Source organism: Gigantopelta aegis, chromosome 4, assembly GCF_016097555.1.
Source record: "Gigantopelta aegis isolate Gae_Host chromosome 4, Gae_host_genome, whole genome shotgun sequence".
Lineage (NCBI taxonomy): Eukaryota > Metazoa > Mollusca > Gastropoda > Neomphalida > Peltospiridae > Gigantopelta > Gigantopelta aegis.
In genome coordinates, this window is record NC_054702.1 from 111,194,387 (window position 1) to 111,220,116 (window position 25,730).

A 25,730-nucleotide genomic window follows, 5' to 3' on the forward strand; every position below is an offset into this window, starting at 1 on the left:
AGCTCCAGCAGTGATGAAGAGAACCCCCCCCCCCACAACATACCCAAGAGCTCCAGCAGTGATGAAGACAACCCCCACAACATACCCAAGAGCTCCAGCAGTGATAAAGACAACCCCCCACAACATACCCAAGAGCTCCAGCAGTGATGGAGACAACCCCCCACAACATACCCAAGAGCTCCAGCAGTGATGAAGACAACCCCCCACAACATACGCAAGAGCTCCATCAGTGATGAGACAACCCCCCACAACATACCCAAGAGCTCCAGCAGTGATGAAGACCCCCCCCCCCCCAACATACCCAAGAGCTCCAGCAGTGATGAAGACAACCCCCACAACATACCCAAGAGCTCCAGCAGTGATGAAGACAACCCCCCACAACATACCCAAGAGCTCCAGCAGTGGTGAAGACAACCCCCACAACATACCCAAGAGCTCCAGCAGTGGTGAAGAGAACCCCCCCCCCCCCCACAACATACCCAAGAGCTCCAGCAGTGATGAAGACAACCCCCACAACATACCCAAGAGCTCCAGCAGTGATGAAGACAACCCCCCACAACATACCCAAGAGCTCCAGCAGTGATGAAGACAACCCCCCCACAACATACCCAAGAGCTCCAGCAGTGATGAAGACAACCCCCCCAACATACCCAAGAGCTCCAGCAGTGATGAAGACAACCCCCCCCCCACAACATACCCAAGAGCTCCAGCAGTGATGAAGACACCCCCCCACAACATACCCAAGAGCTCCAGCAGTGATGAAGACGACCCCCCCCATATATAACATACCCAAGAGCTCCAGCAGTGATGAAGACAATCCCCCACAACATATCCAAGAGCTCCAGCAGTGATGAAGACAACCCCCCACAACATACCCAAGAGCTCCAGCAGTGATGAAGACAACCCCCCACAGCATAACCAAGAACTCCAGCAGTGATGAAGACACCCCCCCCCCACAACATACCCAAGAGCTCCAGCAGTGATGAAGAGAACCCCCACAACATACCCAAGAGCTCCAGCAGTGATGAAGAGAACCCCCCCCCCACAACATACCCAAGAGCTCCAGCAGTGATGAAGACACCCCCCCCCCCCACAACATACCCAAGAGCTCCAGCAGTGATGAAGAGAACCCCCACAACATACCCAAGAGCTCCAGCAGTGGTGAAGACAACCCCCCACAACATACCCAAGAGCTCCAGCAGTGGTGAAGACAACCCACACAACATACCCAAGAGCTCCAGCAGTGATGAAGAGACCCCCCCCCCCACAACATACCCAAGAGCTCCAGCAGTGGTGAAGACAACCCACACAACATACCCAAGAGCTCCAGCAGTGATGAAGACAACCCCCCACAACATACCCAAGAGCTCCAGCAGTGATGAAGACCCCCCCCCCCCCCACAACATACCCAAGAGCTCCGGCAGTGATGAAGACAACCCCTCACAACATACCCAAGAGCTCCAGCAGTGATGAAGAGAACCCCCACAACATACCCAAGAGCTCCAGCAGTGATGAAGACACCCCCCCCCACAACATACCCAAGAGCTCCAGCAGTGATGAAGACAACCCCCCACAGCATACCCAAGAACTCCAGCAGTGATGAAGACAACCCCCCACAGCATACCCAAGAGCTCCAGCCGTGATGAAGACAACCCCCCACAACATACCCAAGAGCTCCAGCAGTGATGAAGAGAACCCCCCCCACAACATACCCAAGAGCTCCAGCAGTGATGAAGACACCCCCCCCCCACAACATACCCAAGAGCTCCAGCAGTGATGAAGACAACCCCCACAACATACCCAAGAACTCCAGCAGTGATGAAGAGAACCCCCCCCACAACATACCCAAGAGCTCCAGCAGTGATGAAGAGACTGCCCCCCCCCCCCCACAACATACCCAAGAGCTCCGGCAGTGATGAAGACAACCCCCACAACATACCCAAGAGCTCCAGCAGTGATGAAGACCCCCCCCACCAACATACCCAAGAGCTCCAGCAGTGATGAAGACAACCCCCCCACAACATACCCAAGAGCTCTAGCAGTGATGAAGACCCCCCCCACCAACATACCCAAGAGCTCCAGCAGTGATGAAGACAACCCCCCACAACATACCCAAGAGCTCCAGCAGTGATGAAGAGAACCCCTCCCACAACATACCCAAGAGCTCCAGCAGTGATGAAGACACCCCCCCCCACAACATACCCAAGAGCTCCAGCAGTGATGAAGACAACCCCCACAACATACCCAAGAACTCCAGCAGTGATGAAGAGAACCCCCCCCCCCCCCCAACCATATATAACATACCCAAGAGCTCCAGCAGTGATGAAGACAACCCCTCACAACATACCCAAGAGCTCCAGCAGTGATGAAGACAACCCCCCCCCCCCCCAACACACACACCATATATAACATACCCAAGAGCTCCAAGAGTGGAGACAACCCCCCACAACATACCCAAGAGCTCCAGCAGTGATGAAGACGACCCAAATTCGATCCAGTTCGAGCGTGAACGTGAAGACCACCATACCGATCATGGATAGAACATAGATACCAAGAGATGTCCCCCTAAAATAAAAACACGGTGTAGTGGGTATTGTTAAAACCTGTGCCAATAAACTGACACCACTAGAGCACAATGATTTATTAATCATCGGATATTGGATGTTAAACATTTAGTACTTTTAACATATAATCTTAGAGAGGAAACCCGATCTTTTATGTGCACTATCCTACAGACAGAATAGCACATACCATGTTATTTGGTATACCAGTCTGGCGGGCGTTTTACCACTGGGCTACGGTACGCCTTCCACAACCCTTATGGGGCGAGACGTAGCCCAGTGGTAAAGCGTTCGCTTGATACGCGGTCGGTTTAGGATCGATCCCCGTCGGTTGACCCATGGGGCTATTTCTCGTTCCAGCCAGTGCTCTACAAGTGGTGTAACAAAGGCCGTGATATGTACTATCCTGTCTGTGGGATGGTGCACATATAAGTTCCCTTGCTGCTAATCGAAAAGAGTAGGCCATGAAGTGGCGACAGCGGGTTTCCTCTCTCAATATTTGTGTGGTGCTTAACCATATGTCTGACGCCATATAACCATAAATGAAATGTAATGAGTGCGCCGCTAAATGAAACATTTCCTTCCTTCCTTCCCACAACTCTAATAAAAAAAATACGATTCTGTATGGCAGTACATGTACCATCGTAAACATACATCCCTCTACAACACAACTGTTTTAAACAAGACAGTAATGAAGTATTATGTTTTTGTGGTTTCAGGGTTGTTTCAGAGTTTGTTATTGCAAGCTAGATCAATACAGCAAGTATTTCAGTTAATAATGAACTTATTTTGTGTTTGTTGATTTTGTATCCACAATTCACAACTCAAAATATTTGAAAAAATATATGACTATATGTTGAGCCTTCTCTTGTATAACTATAAGCCAGTTATAGCATAAATGTTTCAAGGTTTCTAGTTTGTCTGGCTACCAGCCAACCACAACACGTCTTACTTGAATGTTCTGGTCTTGTCCAGCCAGATTCCCGCCAGAATAGCACCGACGATTCCAACGAGGACGATGGTCAACCCTATCTGACCAGCTTCCTTCTCAGCGTTCTGGAAAAAGATTTAACTTAATCATCTTTCAGAATAATGGAAACAATATAAGCACATCATTTAATTATCATTTAATTAGATCATCAGACGCGTGTGCGGAGGTGCGAGTAGGGGGTTTGTGCTGACACCTGACTTAGGTCTCACTACACAGCTGACCTCCGGTGAGAGTTCATTAATGACGATCCACTATAATTCCTAATTGTAACACAAGTTATGGTTCACATATTCACTTCCAGGAAATGGTGAAGAATTAAAACAATATGTGTGTTTAATGGTAAGCCTTCTGGCTGTATTTTGCCCATGTTATTTTGTAATATTGTGCACCGACCTTTTGGAACATGGGTGTATAGCGCAAGAGACAGCCGGAGTGAATCGGTTAATGAACCACCTGTTCGGACCCGTACTACAGCCAGATGCGGTCATATCATGGGCGTACAAGGGGGTGGGGGGTGGGGGATGGGGGGTTGGTGTTTCCGATGGGTTCGACCGAATCCCCCCTGAAATCGCTTTTTTAATAATTTAATATATCTGACATTATTATATTTACTCAACATAGAAATATATGCCCAATATCTCTGCAATCTATTTTGGAACCCCCCATTTTGCATATAGCAAAAAACTGAGACGAAAATGTTCTCAATTTTGGAGTGAAAATAAATGCTTATATAATGTATGTTCGCAATGATGTATGTTGTTAGCGCCAACGAGAACCCATTTTATTGGCAATCTTCATTTGAAGTTGGGCAGTTTAACATGGGTTTTAATGGCGAATGACATCTGTGTAGTGAGACCATAATGTAAAACATGAAATTTATGTTTATCCCCAAAAATATAAGTTTAGCCAGCCAAAATGAGAATATACTAGTGTAGCATCCTTATAAAAAGGTCATTTCATCAATTCGGTTTTTAGCCAAACTAATGGGGCCCTCTTTGGGCAAATATTGCAAACAAGTCAATTTTATTTATTTTTATTATATTTTTTTTTATTTTTTTTTATTTTATGGGGAGGGGTCAAGCAATGCTATGCTAGTGTTCTTACATGTAATATATAAATTGATCTGAGTGTCTAACATTGAGTTTCTCATTGTAAAAGGTCAAAATTCAAGGTCACAAGGTAAATATCCAAATTCAGCCTAATTTCTGTGATTTTGTGCATAATGAGTTTTTTCGAATGTACAGTCAGAGTGACAAACAGTTTTGATGGTATTATGAATATATAACATAGTATTCTACTATCAAATTATAATTTGTATCCACCATTAATAATGTGTGGATCTTCATGCTGAAATATGCAGAAAAAGCCAAGATTTCAACACTTAACTATGAAATGATTATTGCCCTTGGGAACCATTGATCAAAACTAATATTTTTAATGAACTAACCAGATAATTAGTTTCTTTGTATGTTACTTATATCAGAACTACCTAAAAGGTCATACATTGCCATGTACTGGCTGGCTGTTTGATGGACATCTATTGTGTAGATGACCAAGGAGTAACAATGTGATATGAAGTTTTATTGGATGGTATGGTGCATCTATCTTTTGGTGTATTGTTTAGAGTTCATAAGTTATACTGGTCTTGTATGGCTTGTCGTGGTGTAAATGACCCAAATTATCAAACTTACTTCAAACCAAGTTTGACAAAATCTGTTAATAGACTTTAAGGTCTCACTAAACAGTTGACTTGTTTTAAACATATTTAAACAAATTAATATTTTCAACTTTATATTTATTGTTAAGTTTTTGCATTTTTATGTCATTTCATATGTTGGACTATATTTTTCAGCGTACGATTAAATGAGTTTTATTGTTTGTAGATGAAATGTTTACGAATCGTTCTACAATAAACAAACCGTACGTAGCTTACAAAATTAATGTTTTGTTACTGTAATTAAATTAGCAAGAAAAACCTCGGCTCTCACAAAACAACATTTTGGACCCTCGGATTGGAATTGCCTACTATTGCCTATTAGTCCAGTGGGCAAGAAAAATTTATTCCGCATGAGCTGACGTCATGGAATGGGTCTGTCTTGTATGGCTAGGGATGGGAGAAATATCGATATTGCACCCTTACCTTGAAATAATTGAGAACTTCTATGTTTAGTAACGTGGCTATGGCGTAGTAACATCCAGTGTTGATACCTTTAAACAGATAATAATTACAATTGCAGCACAGCACAATCAATTTCATACTCATTATACTTTACAGAGGGATGGAATAATACGAAACTGACATACCTGATCGTCAACAGAAAATAAACTAGATAGACACGTATCACATTTAAAAGTAAATAACGAGGCACCCGATGTTGATACCTTTAAACAGATAACAATTCAAATTGCAGCAGAACATAATCGATTCCATACTCACTATACATGTAACTATCATTATAGAGAAATGGAATAATACGAAACTGATATACCTGATTGCCAGTAAATTAGATCGATGATATGACATACATGTAGGCCTATCACATGTAGAAGTAGATAATGAGACTTTTTTATATACATATTAGACGTTAGTTTCAGCATGCCTTTAAACATGTATAAATAATATTAGATCACTTATATCAAAACACTCTATTAAAATGCATCTCATCAATTAACATTCATAGGATAGTATAGTGGCCATCTTGAATATGGCTGCCATATCGAATTTTCAAGGGGTTAATTAATTGTTCATCAGTTTATAAATACTAAATGTCGAGGTATATTCTTTGAAATTTATTTAAGAAGTACAGAATGATGCATCAAGGCTTTGATATGAAGACACACTACCTTATGATATGAAGATACACTGCCGTATGATAAAAAAAACCCCACTACTGTGTGCTACGAAGACACACTACCTTAAGATATAAAGACACACTACCTTATGATATGAAGACACACTACCTTATGATATGAAGACACACTACCGTGTGATATAAAGACACACTACCGTAAGATATAAAGACACAATACCTTATGATATGAAGACACACTACCGTGTGATATAAAGACACACTACCGTATGATATAAAGACACACTACCGTATGATATAAAGACACACTACCTTATGATATGAAGACACACTACCGTGTGATATAAAGACACACTACCGTGTGATATAAACACACACTACCTTATGATATGAAGACACACTACCGTGTGATATAAAGACACACTACATTATGATATGAAGACACACTACCTTATGATATGAAGACACACTACCTTATGATATGAAGACACACTACCTTATGATATGAAGACACACTACCTTATGATATGAAGACACACTGCCTTATGTTATGAAGACACACTACCTTATGATATGAAGACACACTACCGTGTGATATGAAGACACACTACCGTATGATATAAAGACACACTACCGTATATGATATGAAGACACACTACCTTATGATATAAACACACCCTACCTTATGATATGAAGACACACTACCTTATGATATGAAGAGACACTACCGTGTGTTATGAAGACACACTACCGTATGATATAAAGACACACTACCGTATGATATGAAGACACACTACCTTATGATATGAAGACACACTACCGTGTGATATGAAGACACAATACTGTATGATATAAAGACACACTACCGTATGATATGAAGACACACTACCTTATGATATGAAGACACACTACTGTGTGATATGAAGACACACTACCGATATGAAGACACACTGCCTTATGATATGAAGACACACTACCGTATGTTATGAAGACACACTACCGTGTGATATAAAGACACACTACCGTATGATATGAACATACAACCGTATGATATGAAGACACTCTACCTTATGATATGAAGACACACTACCTTATGATATGAAGACACACTACCTTATGATATGAAGACACACTACCTTATGTTATGAAGACACACTACCTTATGATATGAACACACACAACCGTATGATATGAAGACACACTACCTTATGATATGAAGACACACAACCGTATGATATGAATACACACTACCTTATGATATGAAGACACACTACCGTGTGATATGAAGACACAATACCGTATGATATAAAGACACACTACCGTATGATATGAAGACACACTACCTTATGATATGAAGACACACTACCGTGTGATATGAAGACACACTACCGATATGAAGACACACTGCCTTATGATATGAAGACACACTACCATATGTTATGAAGACACACTACCGTGTGATATAAAGACACACTACCGTATGATATGAACATACTACCTTATGATATGAAGACACACTACCTTATGATATGAAGACACACTGCCTTATGTTATGAAGACACACTACCTTATGATATGAAGACACACTACCTTATGATATGAAGACACACTACCTTATGTTATGAAGACACACTACCGTATGATATGAACACACACAACCGTATGATATGAAGACACACTACCTTATGATATAAAGACACACAACCGTATGATATGAAGACACACTACCTTATGATATGAAGACACACTACCGTATGATATGAAGACACACTACCTTATGATATGAAGACACACTACCTTATGATATGAAGACACACTACCTTATGTGATGAAGACACCACACTATGATGAGACACACTACCGTATGAGATGAAGACACACTATGATATGAATGACACACTACCTTATGATATGAAGACACACTACCTTATGATATGAAGACACACTACCGTATGATATGAAGACACACTACCTTATGATATGAACACACACTACCTACTGTATGAAGACACACAACCTTATGATATGAAGACACACTACCGTATGATATGAAGACACACTACCTTATGATATGAACACACACTACCTTATGATATGAATGACACACATGATACCACTACCGTATGATATGATACCGTATGATATGAAGACACACTACCTTATGATATGAAGATATGAACACACAACCGTATGATACCTTATGATATGAAGACACACCTTATGATATGAACACACACTACCTTATGATATGAACACACACTACCTTATGATATGAACACACACTACCTTATGATATGAACACACTACCTTATGAAGACACACTACCTATGAACACACACTACCTTTTGGGCATATTGATATGAGGGGTCAAGCAATGCTACCTTATGTTCTTACATGTAATATATAAATTGATCTGAGTGTCACACTACCTTATGATATGAAGACACACAACACAAGGTAAATATCCAAATTCATGATATGAAGACACACTACCGTATGATGTACAGTCAGAGTGACAAACAGTTTTGATGGTATTATGAATATACATAGTATTCTACTATCAAATTATGATTTGTATCCACCATTAATAATGTGTGGATCTTCATGCTGAAATATGCAGAAAAATGAAGATTTCAACACTTAACTATGAAATGATTAGCCCTTGGGACCACATCAAAACTAATATTTTTAATGAACTAACCAGATAATTAGTTTCTTTGATGTTACTTATATCAGACTACAAAAGGTCACATTGCCATGTACTGGCTGGCTGTTTGATGGACATCTATTGTGTAGATGACCAAGGAGTAACAATGTGATATGAAGTTTTATTGGACACTATCTTTTGGTGTATTGTTTAGAGTTCATAAGTTATACTGGTCTTGTATGGCTTGTCGTGGTGTATGACCCAAATTATCAAACTTACTTCAAACCAAGTTTGACAAAATCTGTTAATAGACTTTAAGGTCTCACTAAACAGTTGACTTGTTTTAAACATATTTAAACAAATTAATATTTTCACACTACCGTTATGATATGAATATGTTGGACACACGTACGATTAAATGAGTTTTATTGTTTGTAGATGAAATGTTTACGAATCGTTCTATGATAAACAAACCGTACACTTACAAAATACCTTATGTATATTAGCAAGACCTCACTACCTTTTGGACCCTGGATTGGAATTGCCTACTATTGCCTATTAGTCCAGTGGGCAAGAAAAATTTATTCCGCATGACACACGTCATGGAATGGGTCTGTCTTGTATACCTATCGATATTGCACCCTTACCTTGAAATATGAAACTTCTATGTTTAGTAACGTGGCTATGGCGTAGTAACATCCAGTATACCTTTAAACAGATAATAATTACAATTGCAGCACAGCACAATCACATACTCTTATGATATAAACGACACACCTGATCCAACAGAAAATTAGATAGACACGTATCACATTTAAAAGAAGACACCCGATGTTGATACCTTTACCTTATGAGCAGAACATAATCGATTCCATACTCACTATACATGTAACTATCATTATAGAGAAATGGAATAATACAAACTGACCCAGTAAATAGATCGATGATATGAATACACATCACTACCATATTAGACGTGATGCCTTTATGAAGATCACTTATATCAAAACACTCTATTAAAATGCATCTCATCAATTAACATTCTAGTGGCCATCTTGAATATGGCTGCCATATCGAATGATATGAAGACACATACTACCGAGGTATATTCTTTGATTTATTTAAGAAGTACAGAATATGCATCAAGGCTTTGATATGAAGACACACTACCTTATGATATGAAGATACACTTATGATATGAAGACCCACTACTGTGTGCTACGAAGACACACTACCTTAAGATATAAAGACACACTACCTTATGATATGAAGACACACTACCTTATGATATGAAGACACACTACCGTGTGATATAAAGACACACTACCGTAAGATATAAAGACACAATACCTTATGATATGAAGACACACTACCGTATGATATAAAGACACACTACCGTATGATATAAAGACACACTACCGTATGATATAAAGACACACTACCTTATGATATGAAGACACACTACCGTGTGATATAAAGACACACTACCGTGTGATATAAACACACACTACCTTATGATATGAAGACACACTACCGTATGATATAAAGACACACTACCTTATGATATGAAGACACACTACCTTATGATATGAAGACACACTACCTTATGATATGAAGACACACTACCTTATGATATGAAGACACACTACCTTATGATATGAAGACACACTACCTTATGTTATGAAGACACACTACCTTATGATATGAAGACACACTACCGTATGATATGAAGACACACTACCTTATGATATAAAGACACACTACCGTTATGATATGAAGACACACTACCTTATGATATAAACACACCCTACCTTATGATATGAAGACACACTACCTTATGATATGAAGAGACACTACCGTGTGTTATGAAGACACACTACCGTATGATATAAAGACACACTACCGTATGATATGAAGACACACTACCTTATGATATGAAGACACACTACCGTGTGATATGAAGACACAATACTGTATGATATAAAGACACACTACCGTATGATATGAAGACACACTACCTTATGATATGAAGACACACTACTGTGTGATATGAAGACACACTACCGATATGAAGACACACTGCCTTATGATATGAAGACACACTACCGTATGTTATGAAGACACACTACCGTGTGATATAAAGACACACTACCGTATATATGAACATACAACCGTATGATATGACACACTACCTTATGATATGAAGACACACTACCTTATGATATGAAGACACACTACCTTATGATATGAAGACACACTACCTTATGATATGAAGACACACTACCTTATGATATGAAGACACACTACCGTATGATATGAAGACACACTACCTTATGATATAAAGACACACTACCGTATGATATGAAGACACACTACCTTATGATATGAAGACACACTACCGTGTGATATGAAGACACAATACCGTATGATATAAAGACACACTACCGTATGATATGAAGACACACTACCTTATGATATGAAGACACACTACCGTGTGATATGAAGACACACTACCGATATGAAGACACTACCGTATGATATAAAGACACACTACCGTATGATATGAAGACACACTACCGTATGATATAAAGACACACTACCGTATGATATGAAGACACACTACCTTATGATATGAAGACACACTACCTTATGATATGAAGACACACTACCTTATGATATGAAGACACACTACCTTATGATATGAAGACACACTACCTTATGATATGAAGACACACTACCTTATGATGAAGACACACTACCGTATGATATGAACACACACAACCGTATGATATGAAGACACACTACCTTATGATATGAAGACACACCGTATGATATGAAGACACACTACCTTATGATATGAAGACACACTACCGTATGATATGAAGACACACTACCTTATGATATGAACACACACTACCTTATGATATGAAGACACACTACCTTATGTTATGAAGACACACTACCTGTTATGAAGACACACTACTGTATGATATGAAGACACACTACCGTATGATATGAAGACACACTACCTTATGATATGAACACACACTACCTTATGATATGAAGACACACAACCGTATGATATGAAGACACACAACCGTATGATATGAAGACACACTACCTTATGATATGAACACACACTACCTTATGATATGAACACACACTACCTTATGATATGAACACACTACCTTATGATATGAAGACACACTACCTTATGATATGAACACACTACCTTATGATATGAACACACACTACCTTATGATATGAAGACACACTACCGTATGATATGAAGACACACTACCGTATGATATGAAGACACACTACCTTATGATATGAACACACACTACCTTATGATATGAAGACACACTACCTTATGATATGAAGACACACTACCTTATGATATGAACACACACTACCTTATGATATGAAGACACACTACCGTATGATATGAAGACACACTACCGTATGATATGAAGACACACTACCTTATGATATGAAGACACACTACCTTATGATATGAAGACACACTACCGTATGATATGAAGACACACAACTGTATGATATGAACACACTACCTTATGATATGAAGACACACTACCTTATGATATGAAGACACACTACCGTATGATATGAAGACACACTACCTTATGATATGAACACACTACCTTATGATATGAAGACACACTACCGTATGATATGAAGACACACTACCTTATGATATGAAGACACACTACCGTATGATATGAAGACACACTACCTTATGATATGAAGACACACTACCTTATGATATGAAGACACACTACCGTATGATATGAAGACACACTACCGTATGATATGAAAGACACACTACCGTATGATATGAAGACACACTACCGTATGATATGAAGACACACTACCGTATGATATGAAGACACAATATATGATATAAAGACACACTACCGTATGATATGAAGACACACTACCTTACATGAAGACACACTACCGTGTGATATGAAGACACACTACCGATATGATACCGTGAATACACACTACCGTATGATATGAAGACACACTACCTTATGATATGAATACCGATATGATATGATAGACACACTACCGTATGATATGAAGACACACTACCGTATGATATAAAGACACACTACCGTATGATATGAAGACACACTACCTTATGATATGAAGACACACTACCGTATGATATGAAGACACACTACCGTATGATATGAAGACACACTACCTTATGATATGAAGACACACTACCTTATGATATGAAGACACACTACCTTATGATATGAAGACACACTACCTTATGTTATGAAGACACACTACCGTATGATATGAACACACACAACCGTATGATATGAAGACACACTACCTTATGATATGAAGACACACAACCGTATGATATGAAGACACACTACCTTATGATATGAAGACACACTACCGTATGATATGAAGACACACTACCTTATGATATGAACACACACTACCTTATGATATGAAGACACACTACCGTATGATATGAAGACACACTACCTTATGATATGAAGACACACTACCGTATGATATGAAGACACACTACCGTATGATATGAAGACACACTACCTTATGATATGAAGACACACTACCGTATGATATGAAGACACACATATGATATGAAGACACACTACCGTATGATATGAAGACACACTACCGTATGATATGAAGACACACTACCGTATGATATGAAGACACACTACCGTATGATATGAAGACACACTACCGTATGATATGAAGACACACTACCGTATGATATGAAGACACACTACCGTATGATATGAAGACACACTACCGTATGATATGAAGACACACTACCGTATGATATGAAGACACACTACCGTATGATATGAACACACACTACCGTATGATATGAACACACACTACCGTATGATATGAAGACACACTACCGTATGATATGAAGACACACTACCGTATGATATGAAGACACTACCGTATGATATGAACACACACTACCGTATGATATGAAGACACACTACCGTATGATATGAAGACACACTACCGTATGATATGAACACACTACCTTATGATATGAAGACACACTACCGTATGATATGAAGACACTACCGTATGATATGAAGACACACACTACCTACCTTATGATATGAAGACACACTACCGTATGATATGAAGACACACTACCGTATGATATGAAGACACACTACCGTGATATGAAGACACACTACCTTATGATATGAAGACACACTACCGTATGATATGAAGACACACTACTGTATGATATGAACACACTACCTTATGATATGAAGACACACTACCGTATGATATGAAGACACACTACCTTATGATATGAAGACACACTACCGTATGATATGAAGACACACTACCTTATGATATGAAGACACACTACCATATGATATGAAGACACACTACCGTATGATATGAAGACACACAACTACCGTATGATATGAACACACTACCTTATAATATGAAGACACACTACCGTATGATATGAAGACACAATACCGCATGATATGATCACACTACCGTATGATAAGAAGACACACTGCCGTATGATATGAAGACACACTGCCGTATGATATGAAGACACACTACCTTATGATATGAACACACACTACCTTATGATATGAACACACACTACCGTATGATATGAACACACACTACCTTATGATATGAAGACACACAACCGTATGATATGAAGACACACTACCTTATGATATGAAGACACACTACCTTATGATATGAAGACACACAACCGTATGATATGAACACACTACATTATGATATGAAGACACACAACCGTATGATATGAAGACACTACCTTATGATATGAAGACACACAACCGTATGATATGAAGACACACTACCTTATAATATGAACACACACTACCTTATGATATAAACACACACTACCGTATGATATGAAGAAACACTACCGTATGATATGAACACACAACCGTATAATATGAAGACACACTACCGTATGATATGAAGACACAATACCGCATGATATGATCACACTACCATATGATAAGAAGACACACTGCCGTATGATATGAAGACACACTGCCGTATGATATGAAGACACACTACCGTATGATATGGAGACACTACCGTATGATATGAAGACACTACCGTATGGTATGAACACACACTACCGTATGATATGAAGACACACTACCGTATAATATGAAGACACACTACCGTATGATATGAAGACACAATACCGCATGATATGATCACACTACCATATGATAAGAAGACACACTGCCGTATGATATGAAGACACACTGCCGTATGATATGAAGACACACTACCGTATGATATGGAGACACTACCGTATGATATGAAGACACTACCGTATGGTATGAACACACACTACCGTATGATAAGAAGACACACTACCGTATAATATGAAGACACACTACCGTATGATATGAAGACACTACCGTATGATATGAAGACACACTACCGTATGATATGAAGACACTACCGTATGATATGAAGATACACTACCGTATGATATGAAGACACTACCGTATGATATGAACACACACTACCATACGATATGAAGACACTACCGTATGATATGAAGACACACTACCTTATGATATGAAGACACACTACTGTATGATATGAAGACACACTACCATATGATATGAACACACTACCTTATGATATGAAGACACACTACCGTATGATATGAAGACACACTACCTTATGATATAAACACACACTACCTTATGATATGAAGACACACTACCTTATGATATGAAGAAACACTACCATATGATATGAAGACACACTACCTTATGATATGAAGACACACTACCTTATGATATGAAGACACTACCGTATGATATGAACACACACAACCGTATGTTATGAAGATACACTACCTTATGATATGAAGACACACTACCGTATGCTATGAAGACACACTACCTTATGATATGAAGACACACTACCGTATGATATGAACACACACTACCATATGATATGAAGACACACTACCTTATGATATGAAGACACACTACCTTATGATATGAAGACACACTAACTTATGATATGAAGACACACTGCCTTATGATATGAAGACACACTACCGTATGTTATGAACACACTACCGTATGATATGAACACACACTACCATATGATATGAAGACACACTACCTTATGATATGATGACACCCTACCTTATGATATGAAGACACTACCTTATGATATGAAGACACACTACCGTATGATATGAAGACACACTACCGTATGATATGAACACACTACCGTATGATATGAAGACACTACCGTATGATATGAAGAGGAGGACGAATCCCCTGTTCTTCATCAGTCTGACGAGTCCAGACACATAGGTCTCCGTGCCCCACTGTTTGAGAGCGATCACTTGGGCGCGACTCGGGGGTTTCTGCGGGACATTCTGGTAACCTTGACAATCAACAAAAATCGGACATGTATGACTGGATATGATTCTTTCAGGTACTAAATCTAATGAGAAAAACTGGAGTTAATTCAACGACACACTACTATTTCAAGTTTATTATATGGCCCCCGTAATATCAGGTCCTTATGACAACGCATGACTTTGACAATGAGTCTCGCTTGTTGTAGAAACTACTAAAGTAATGTCGGAAATAGAATAAAAATGATTTTTGTCAATTATTTCTTTCATATTAAACTGACAACTAAATATTTTGTAAATACCTATTTAAAGATACTCTACCTAATTTAGCATTTACTTGTTTGGACTCTCATTAATGTACAAGGTGGTGTTTACTCTTGAAATTGAAATAAAAATGTCAGTAAACAGGAGATTTGTGACCTTTATTGGAACAGACAATAACACATTTTGATCCATATGTGTCAATTTCATTTACCCTCAAACAAACTTTTAATTTAAAACTGCAAGTTAACTTATTATTTTGAACTGCAGCATAAATTATTAATTATGATCAGCATATTTAGTGAATATAAATTCAATATAAGTACAGTGCAAATTTAAACAATCGTGCAACCACTTAAAGGTGCTACATCAGACGTTATATGCGAGCATCTGTTTGTGATAAAGATTCTCCAATAAAAATGTATTTTCTACTAGTAGATAAATCATTTCCTATAATCATTTATGGGCATGTAGTTAAAGGTGTAGTCTTTAAATGTTAAAGCAAAATTTAATAAAAGCATTACTTGCAATAGCTGTCATTATGCAACTTTGAGATAGCACCTTTAATACCGGTATAATGGATCACAAACACAAAATGGTTCTTGACAGTTTTGCTCAAAAGTTACTTATAAATGTCTACAACTATTTAGTTTTGAGAAGGAATAGGGGTAAACCATCATCAGAAACGGTCCCTCGCATATAGTAACAGCAGTGAAATTGACATATGTTGACCAAACTTTGTTATAGTCTGTTCCAATAAAGTGCACAAATCACCTGTTTACCGACATATATCTTTTAATTTCAAGAGTAAACACCACCTTGTACATCAGTGAGAGCCAAAACAAGTAAACGCTAAATTAGGTAGACTATAATTAAATAGATATTTACAAAATATTTACTTATCTGTTTAATATGTAAGAAATAATCGACGAAAATAATTTTTATTCTATTTCCGACAGCACTATAGTCTGTTGCTGACCAGTCTATGAACATGCAGAAAACACGATTCGTAACCATTGCCCTTAGAATGGCATCTTGGTTTGACTTCAATGAAAAGATGTTGTTGTTTATTCACTTGGATGGCTGATGTCATCTTTTAACAGTCTTACAAAATTCCGAGTTTGTATTCTTAAACCAATGTAAGTTCCTTGAAACACTGATACTAGAATTTCAGATTATTAAAATAAGAAAAGATTTCAATAATACAAAAAAAGAAAGAAAAAAAAAGAAATGTTTTATTTAACGACGCACTCAACACATTTTATTTACGGATATATGGCGTCAGACATATGGTTAAGGACCACACAGATTTTGAGAGGAAACCCGCTGTCGCCACTACATGGGCTACTCTTCCGATTATTAGCAAGGGATCTTTTATTTGCACTTCCGACAGGCAGGATAGCACAAACCATGGCCTTTGTTGAACCAGTTATGGATCACTGGTCGGTGCAAGTGGTTTACACCTACCCATTGAGCCTTGCGGAACACTCACTCAGGGTTTGGAGTCGGTATCTGGATTAAAAATCCCATGCCTCGACTGGGATCCGAACCCAGTACCTACCAGCCTGTAGACCGATGGCCTGCCACGACGCCACCGAGGCCGGTCAATAATACAAAGGCTTGGATTTCAAGACTGAGTAGTTATGTTTAATGTATTAGGTCAGTATGTTTGTCTTATTTCTTACCAAATATGGTGATGATAAATATCACCGTGGTAACGCCGCCGCCGATGTAGTACATGATGGCCAAGTCGCTGCCAATCTGGTCAAGGTCAGGAGAATTGGGAACTAGTTGTGGCGGGATCAGGAATCCTGCTGCCGCACCAACCTTCGTAAAATACAATAACGTCAGCATTACACGTGTTACATTTTTAATAATAATATACACAATATAGTATCTTACACAGACGTTAATAGGCGTACTAGATGTCAAACGTTTAAATCGTGAACTGACGCCTATGTACATTTATTTTAAAGCAATATTTTCGAAATGAGTATTGTGTTTTCATACCCATGTCATTAACATTGTTTATAAATAACTACCAACATCAGTATCTAGCACAAATAATTGTCCTTTTTCCTAAAAAAAAAAAAAAAATTCAAGTCAAACTGTGGACCTACAAATAAACATTTTGTCAAATGAGATGGTTCATATCACAGCATTTCCACTTTTGGATTTATAAACGTTATACATATGTATGACACAACGCGATCTCTCCTTGTATGTCATAGGAATGGTTATTTGTTGTTGCTGCTTTTGGTTTTGTTATTGATGGTTGTGGCGGTGTTTTGTTTTTAATTAATTTATTTTTATTCCTAGAAGTCATCAGACATTAAATAAAACGGACATAAAATGTCTTAGTGATTACGTTTATTTTACCTGATTTCCGAAAACTCCTATGGAGGTTGCCGTTGACACCTCAGTAGGACCGAACCAGACGGCGGCCAGTCGCGGGGGCGTCTCCAGGACCCACAGCTGGGCAATGGCGCAGATGGTCTGAGCGATCATCAACATCCAGAAGCGATTCTCACTGACACTGGCGCATTTGAGCCACGCGCCGAGCACATTGAGGAAGTTTCCCAGAAGCATACAGGGTCTAAGTCCCTTTCGATCCATGAGCCACGTGGCCGGGAATATGAGCGGAATGTAGGCGAGCATGAACACCAGCGACAACCAGTCGACGGCCGTCTCCTTCTGGTAGGTGTCGCCGGGCAGAGATTCGTTGTAGTAGCGCAGCATCACGTTGGCGATGATGTTGAGGTGGATCCATTGGTAGCTGTTGCTGAATGAGTACAAGCAGAAGATGAACAGCATCAACCATCGACGTTTGTAGGATTTCACCTCGGTAGCGTCAGGCTCTGCAGGTTTCTCTGTAGACAGAAGCGAGCTATCTGGAAAAGAAAAAGAAACATACTGTGAACAAATTCTCAAATATTGCGGCAGTAGTAATGGCTGGTGGACCGGCCTCGGTGGCGTCGTGGTAGGCCATCGGTCTACAGGCTGGTAGGTACTGGGTTCGGATCCCAGTCGAGGCATGGGATTTTTAATCCAGATACCGACTCCAAAACCTGAGTGAGTGCTCCGCAAGGCTCAATGGGTAGGTGTAAACCACTTGCACCGACCAGTGATCCATAACTGGTTCAACACAGGCCATGGTTTGTGCTATCCTGCCTGTGGGAAGCGCAAATAAAAGATCCCTTGCTGCTAATCGAAAAGAGTAGCCCTTGTAGTGGCGACAGCGAGTTTCCTCTCAAAATCTGTGTGGTCCTTAACCATATGTCTGACGCCATATAACCGTAAATAAAATATGTTGAGTGCGTCGTTAAATAAAACATTTTTTTTTTTTTTTTTAATGAGTGGTGGATCTCACGTACACTGATGTGAACAGAATCTCATGTACACTAGCCATCAGTATTTCGCGTACAATGATGACATTAAAATCTCTAGTAGACCATGTCAACATAATCATACGTACAAAGACGTCACCAAAATAAAATGTCAAAAGAATCTGACGTACAGAATCTCACACCGATGTCAACATAATCTCACGTACATTGATGTCAACAGAATCCCAAATACACTTTTAAACAACCACACGAGCGTTGTATTCGATTTATTACGTTTTCTGAAGAAAACAAAAACGAGCTTTAAAAGAAATTTACAACTACAACTTATTTTCGGATCATTCTCTGTGATATAAGTTAACCTTAAAGGGACATTCCCGAGTTTGCTGCATTGTAAGATGTTTTCGACTAATAAAATATTTCTACGATTAAACTTACATATTAAATATATTTTCTTGTTTAGAATATCAGTGTCTGTATAGTCAATATTTTTTTAGTAAATAAAATTATATTTAACCTAGTACAAATATTAGAACGATCAGAAACATATTTAATATACAGCCCCTAATATTTTATGCAGAAATATATATTTGATATGTAATTACAGTCGTCAAAAAGTCTCGGTTAGTCAATAACATCTTTAAAATTGCAGCAAACTCAGGAATGTCCCTTTAAACTGATTTCTTTGTGACGTACAAGTGAACTACACGCGAAGGGACCGTAAATAGGTTTTATTTTGAAACGATGTCTAAATTTATTTTAAACTTGGGTTTTTGAGGATACATAAGAAATATAATACTAGCCTACATTCGTGTCCGTTAGACAGCCTACCATTTATGTAACAACTCGTTGTTTAAAAACGTATACAATTATTTTGCTTATTAGAAACGTTTCACAACAACTCGTTGCAAGATTATTGATAAATGGTATCTAACGGCCACTCATGTAGTATTCTCTATGTAACACACAATTGAATATATGTTTAATATTGTAATATTGAAATAGATATTTAATTGGAATTAATTTTTTATTTGATTTTCTAAGAATATAAGATAAGTTTAATTTATGATTTAGATGTATAATGAAAAGTAACGGCGGCACTTATTCGCTGTTACAACGAAAATATGTATTTGTAAAGTAATAAAAACAGTCAACTTCATTGGATACCAGGCAAGAGATTTTCGAAGCTCTTAACGCTACGATATCGTAAAATCGTCCTAAGCTATGACGTGACAACGACGCATGCCATACCCTACGACGGTTTTACGATATCGTAGCACTAAAATAGCTTCGAAAATATGGGCCCTGGATACACACTGAACACTCGATCGTCGACAAACAGTGAACAAAAAAGTGAAAGAAAATATATAATGTTCGGTGACTAGTACTAGTAGAATAGGGGCCTACTAGTATTCCATGACGATCAGTCGACGCAACATAAACAGATACTAGTACTAGTAGAATACTAGTATTCATGACGATCAGTCGACGCAACATAAACAGATACCAGTACTAGTAGGATACTATAGAATACTAGTATTCCATAACGATCAGTCGACGCAACATAAACAGATACTAGTACTAGTAGAATACTAGTATTCATGACGATCAGTCGACGCAACATAAACAGATACCAGTACTAATAGAATACTATAGAATACTAGTACTCCATGACGACCAGTCGACGCAACATAAACAGATACTAGTACTAGTAGAATACTAGTATTCCATAACGACCAGTCGACGCAACATAAACAGATACTAGTACTAGTAGAATACTATAGAATACTAGTACTCCATGACGATCAGTCGACGCAACATAAACAGACGCTAGTAGTAGCAGAATACTATAGAATACTAGTATTCCATAACGATCAGTCGACGCAACATAAACAGATACTAGTACTAGTAGAATACTATAGAATACTAGTATTCCATAACGATCAGTCGACGCAACATAAACAGATACCAGTACTAGTAGAATACTAGTATTCCTGACGATCAGTCGACGCAACATAAACAGATACCAGTACTAGTAGAATACTAGTATTCATGACGATCAGTCGACGCAACATAAACAGATGCTAATACTAGTAGAATACTAGTATTGCATAACGATCAGTCGACGCAACATAAACAGATACCAGTCAGTACTAGTAGAATACTAGTACTCCATGACGACCAGTCGACGCAACATAAACAGATACTAGTACTAGTAGAATACTAGTATTCCATAACGACCAGTCGACGCAACATAAACAGATACTAGTACTAGTAGAATACTATAGAATACTAGTATTCTATAACGATCAGTCGACGCAACATAAACAGATACTAGTACTAGTAGAATACTATAGAATACTAGTACTCCGTGACGATCAGTCGACGCAACATAAACAGACGCTAGTACTAGTAGAATACTATAGATACTAGTATTCCATAACGATCAGTCGACGCAACATAACCAGATACTAGTACTAGTAGAATACTATAGAATACTAGTATTCCATAACGATCAGTCGACGCAACATAAACAGATACCAGTACTAGTAGAATACTAGTATTCCTGACGATCAGTCGACGCAACATAAACAGATACTAGTACTAGTAGAATACTATAGAATACTAGTATTCCATAACGATCAGTCGACGCAACATAAACAGATACCAGTACTAGTAGAATACTAGTATTCATGACGATCAGTCGACGCAACATAAACAGATGCTAATACTAGTAGAATACTATAGAATACTAGTATTCCATAACGATCAGTCGACGCAACATAAACAGATACTAGTACTAGTAGAATACTAGTATTCCTGACGATCAGTCGACGCAACATAAACAGATACCAGTACTAGTAGAATACTAGTATTCATGACGATCAGTCGACGCAACATAAACAGATGCTAATACTAGTAGAATACTAGTATTGCATAACGATCAGTCGACGCAACATAAACAGATACCAGTCAGTACTAGTAGAATACTAGTACTCCATGACGACCAGTCGACGCAACATAAACAGATACTAGTACTAGTAGAATACTAGTATTCCATAACGACCAGTCGACGCAACATAAACAGATTCTAGTACTAGTAGAATACTATAGAATACTAGTATTCTATAACGATCAGTCGACGCAACATAAACAGATACTAGTACTAGTAGAATACTATAGAATACTAGTACTCCGTGACGATCAGTCGACGCAACATAAACAGACGCTAGTACTAGTAGAATACTATAGATACTAGTATTCCATAACGATCAGTCGACGCAACATAACCAGATACTAGTACTAGTAGAATACTATAGAATACTAGTATTCCATAACGATCAGTCGACGCAACATAAACAGATACCAGTACTAGTAGAATACTAGTATTCCTGACGATCAGTCGACGCAACATAAACAGATACTAGTACTAGTAGAATACTATAGAATACTAGTATTCCATAACGATCAGTCGACGCAACATAAACAGATACCAGTACTAGTAGAATACTAGTATTCATGACGATCAGTCGACGCAACACAAACAGATGCTAATACTAGTAGAATACTATAGAATACTAGTATTCCATAACGATCAGTCGACGCAACATAAACAGATACTAGTACTAGTAGAATACTAGTATTCATGACGATCAATCGACGCAACATAAACAGATACCAGTACTAGTAGAATACTAGTATTCATGATGATCAGTCGACGCAACATAAACAAATACTAGTACTAGTAGAATACTATAGAATACTAGTACTCCATGACGACCAGTCGACGCAATATAAACAGATACCAGTACGTTTGCCGTGAACTGAATTTGTGAAAAAAGGTACACAAGCTATGGAATTAAGTTTAGAACTATTTAACAATGATCAGAAGGATTTAATCAACTTGGTAACATCGACTCCCTATTCTACACAGAAGTGAATGGGACGTCAAATTCAGTTTGACAGAGGACTTGACGACTCAGCTTTCTGTTATCTCTTTAATCCCATCTGTTTCACATTTTATTTAAAATCGTCTCCTACCGCCCCAGATCACTGGCTGTAACAACCTAAGAAGATCATTGAGGTCGACCTTGCTGTGCGATATACCTTATCAATAATCCACAACAGGCGATGGTTTCTGTCCCAGATATGACCTCAGCGTAATCAGGACCTGGTCTGCGTTCAGTCAGACCGAGCAGAAAAAAGTCAGCTAGACTGGTTTATGCGCTTCACGTTAAAGCAAATGGCCACGTCCTGAACCAACCAAATAGTTCGCAAACGTTAGTGAAACGTTCGCTGGCTGAACGTATGGATGCTTTTCACTGACCTTTGATCGTTACGACCATAAACACACGTGTGTTATGAACACGAGGGAAATGGCCTCGAAGGAAAAAACATCTAAATATTGTTCAAAGGCCATTGCCTAATTGTCACCTCATTATACACATACACTCACACACACATACACACACACACACACACGCACACACACACACACACACACACACACACACACACACACACACACACACACACACACACACATATATATATACAACATTGCTTTGTTCGATATTGGCATAATACATATAAATATGCTGACCCAGGAACGCCGCCTTGTGCCTGCCAGGGCCCAGGTACGATAAACTTGTGATAAACGAATTACAAAATCTATATTAAAGATCCTACCCATCTTTCTTGTAACTGCCTGCAGACGACTTTACTTGGTGTTGGCAGTATCATTCCACCGACTGACACGGAGCTAGTGCGACGTCTGTCAATTGAACTCGGCTAGATTCTACTGATGTAGGTAGCCGCCTGTATAGAACTCACCGCTAACTCTACCATTGGTTCGTGTATTGATGTACTGGTGGGTGCTTCACGTCTCTATTGTCAGGCGGGGCGGGACGTAGCCCAGTGGTACAGCGCTCGCTCGATGCGCGGTCGGTGTGAGATCGATCCCCGTCGGTGGCCCCATTTCGCTAGTTCTCGTTCCAGCCAGTGCACCTCGACTGGTATACCAAAGGCCGTGGTATATACTACCCTGTCTGTGGGATGGTGCATATAAAAGATCCCTTGCTGCTAATAGAAAGAGTAGTCCATGAGGTGGCAACAGCGGGTTTTCTCTCTCAATATCTGTGTGGTCCTTAACCATGTCTGACGCCATATAACCGTAAATAAAATGTGTTGAGTGCGTCGTTAAATAAAACATTTCCTTCCTTTCCTTCTAAACATTTCATAAATTACGCATTGTAGGCCAACCTATGGAAATGTCCATTGTTTGGTAATATATGAAAACAGCAAGAATAAGATATTTTAATTACATTTGGTGTGTTTACATTGGGATAATTAAAACAAGTTGAATATATAACGTTATTATTCAAAGTTGTTTGCGCTTATTGCTGGTCTTTTTTTTTTTTTTTTTTATCACATTTCAGGTTCATGATTTATATTACCACAATGCAAAGTGACATTATTTATTACTGTACCTTAAAAACAATTACTTAGGTGCATCTGCTAGAACTTCTCTCTAAATAATAAATGTAGCCTACTATCAAAATCTACTTTAACACATATTTAATAAGGTATACATGTTTGGTTTAACATTTATAGCAATAATTCTTTTTAAATCATAAACAGTGACATTGTCTTGACGAAATCAGGTT

General features: G+C 38.6%; 1 protein-coding gene across 1 annotated transcript in view; it reads right to left on the reverse strand.

The window, feature by feature from the left end:
• LOC121371773 (feline leukemia virus subgroup C receptor-related protein 2-like) overlaps window positions 1–24,888 on the reverse strand; it is a 31,802-nt gene extending 6,914 nt beyond the window's left edge. The window contains exons 1-7 of the mRNA XM_041497906.1: window positions 24,754–24,888; window positions 19,100–19,611; window positions 18,406–18,547; window positions 16,348–16,485; window positions 5,693–5,760; window positions 3,514–3,617; window positions 2,455–2,565 (exon numbers count right to left, since the gene is read on the reverse strand). Of these exons, the coding sequence (XP_041353840.1) occupies window positions 2,455–2,565; window positions 3,514–3,617; window positions 5,693–5,760; window positions 16,348–16,485; window positions 18,406–18,547; window positions 19,100–19,611; window positions 24,754–24,757 (1,079 nt within the window). The 5' untranslated portion in view covers window positions 24,758–24,888. The remainder of the gene's footprint in view (window positions 1–2,454; window positions 2,566–3,513; window positions 3,618–5,692; window positions 5,761–16,347; window positions 16,486–18,405; window positions 18,548–19,099; window positions 19,612–24,753) is intronic.
• Window positions 24,889–25,730: the final 842 nt, after the last annotated feature.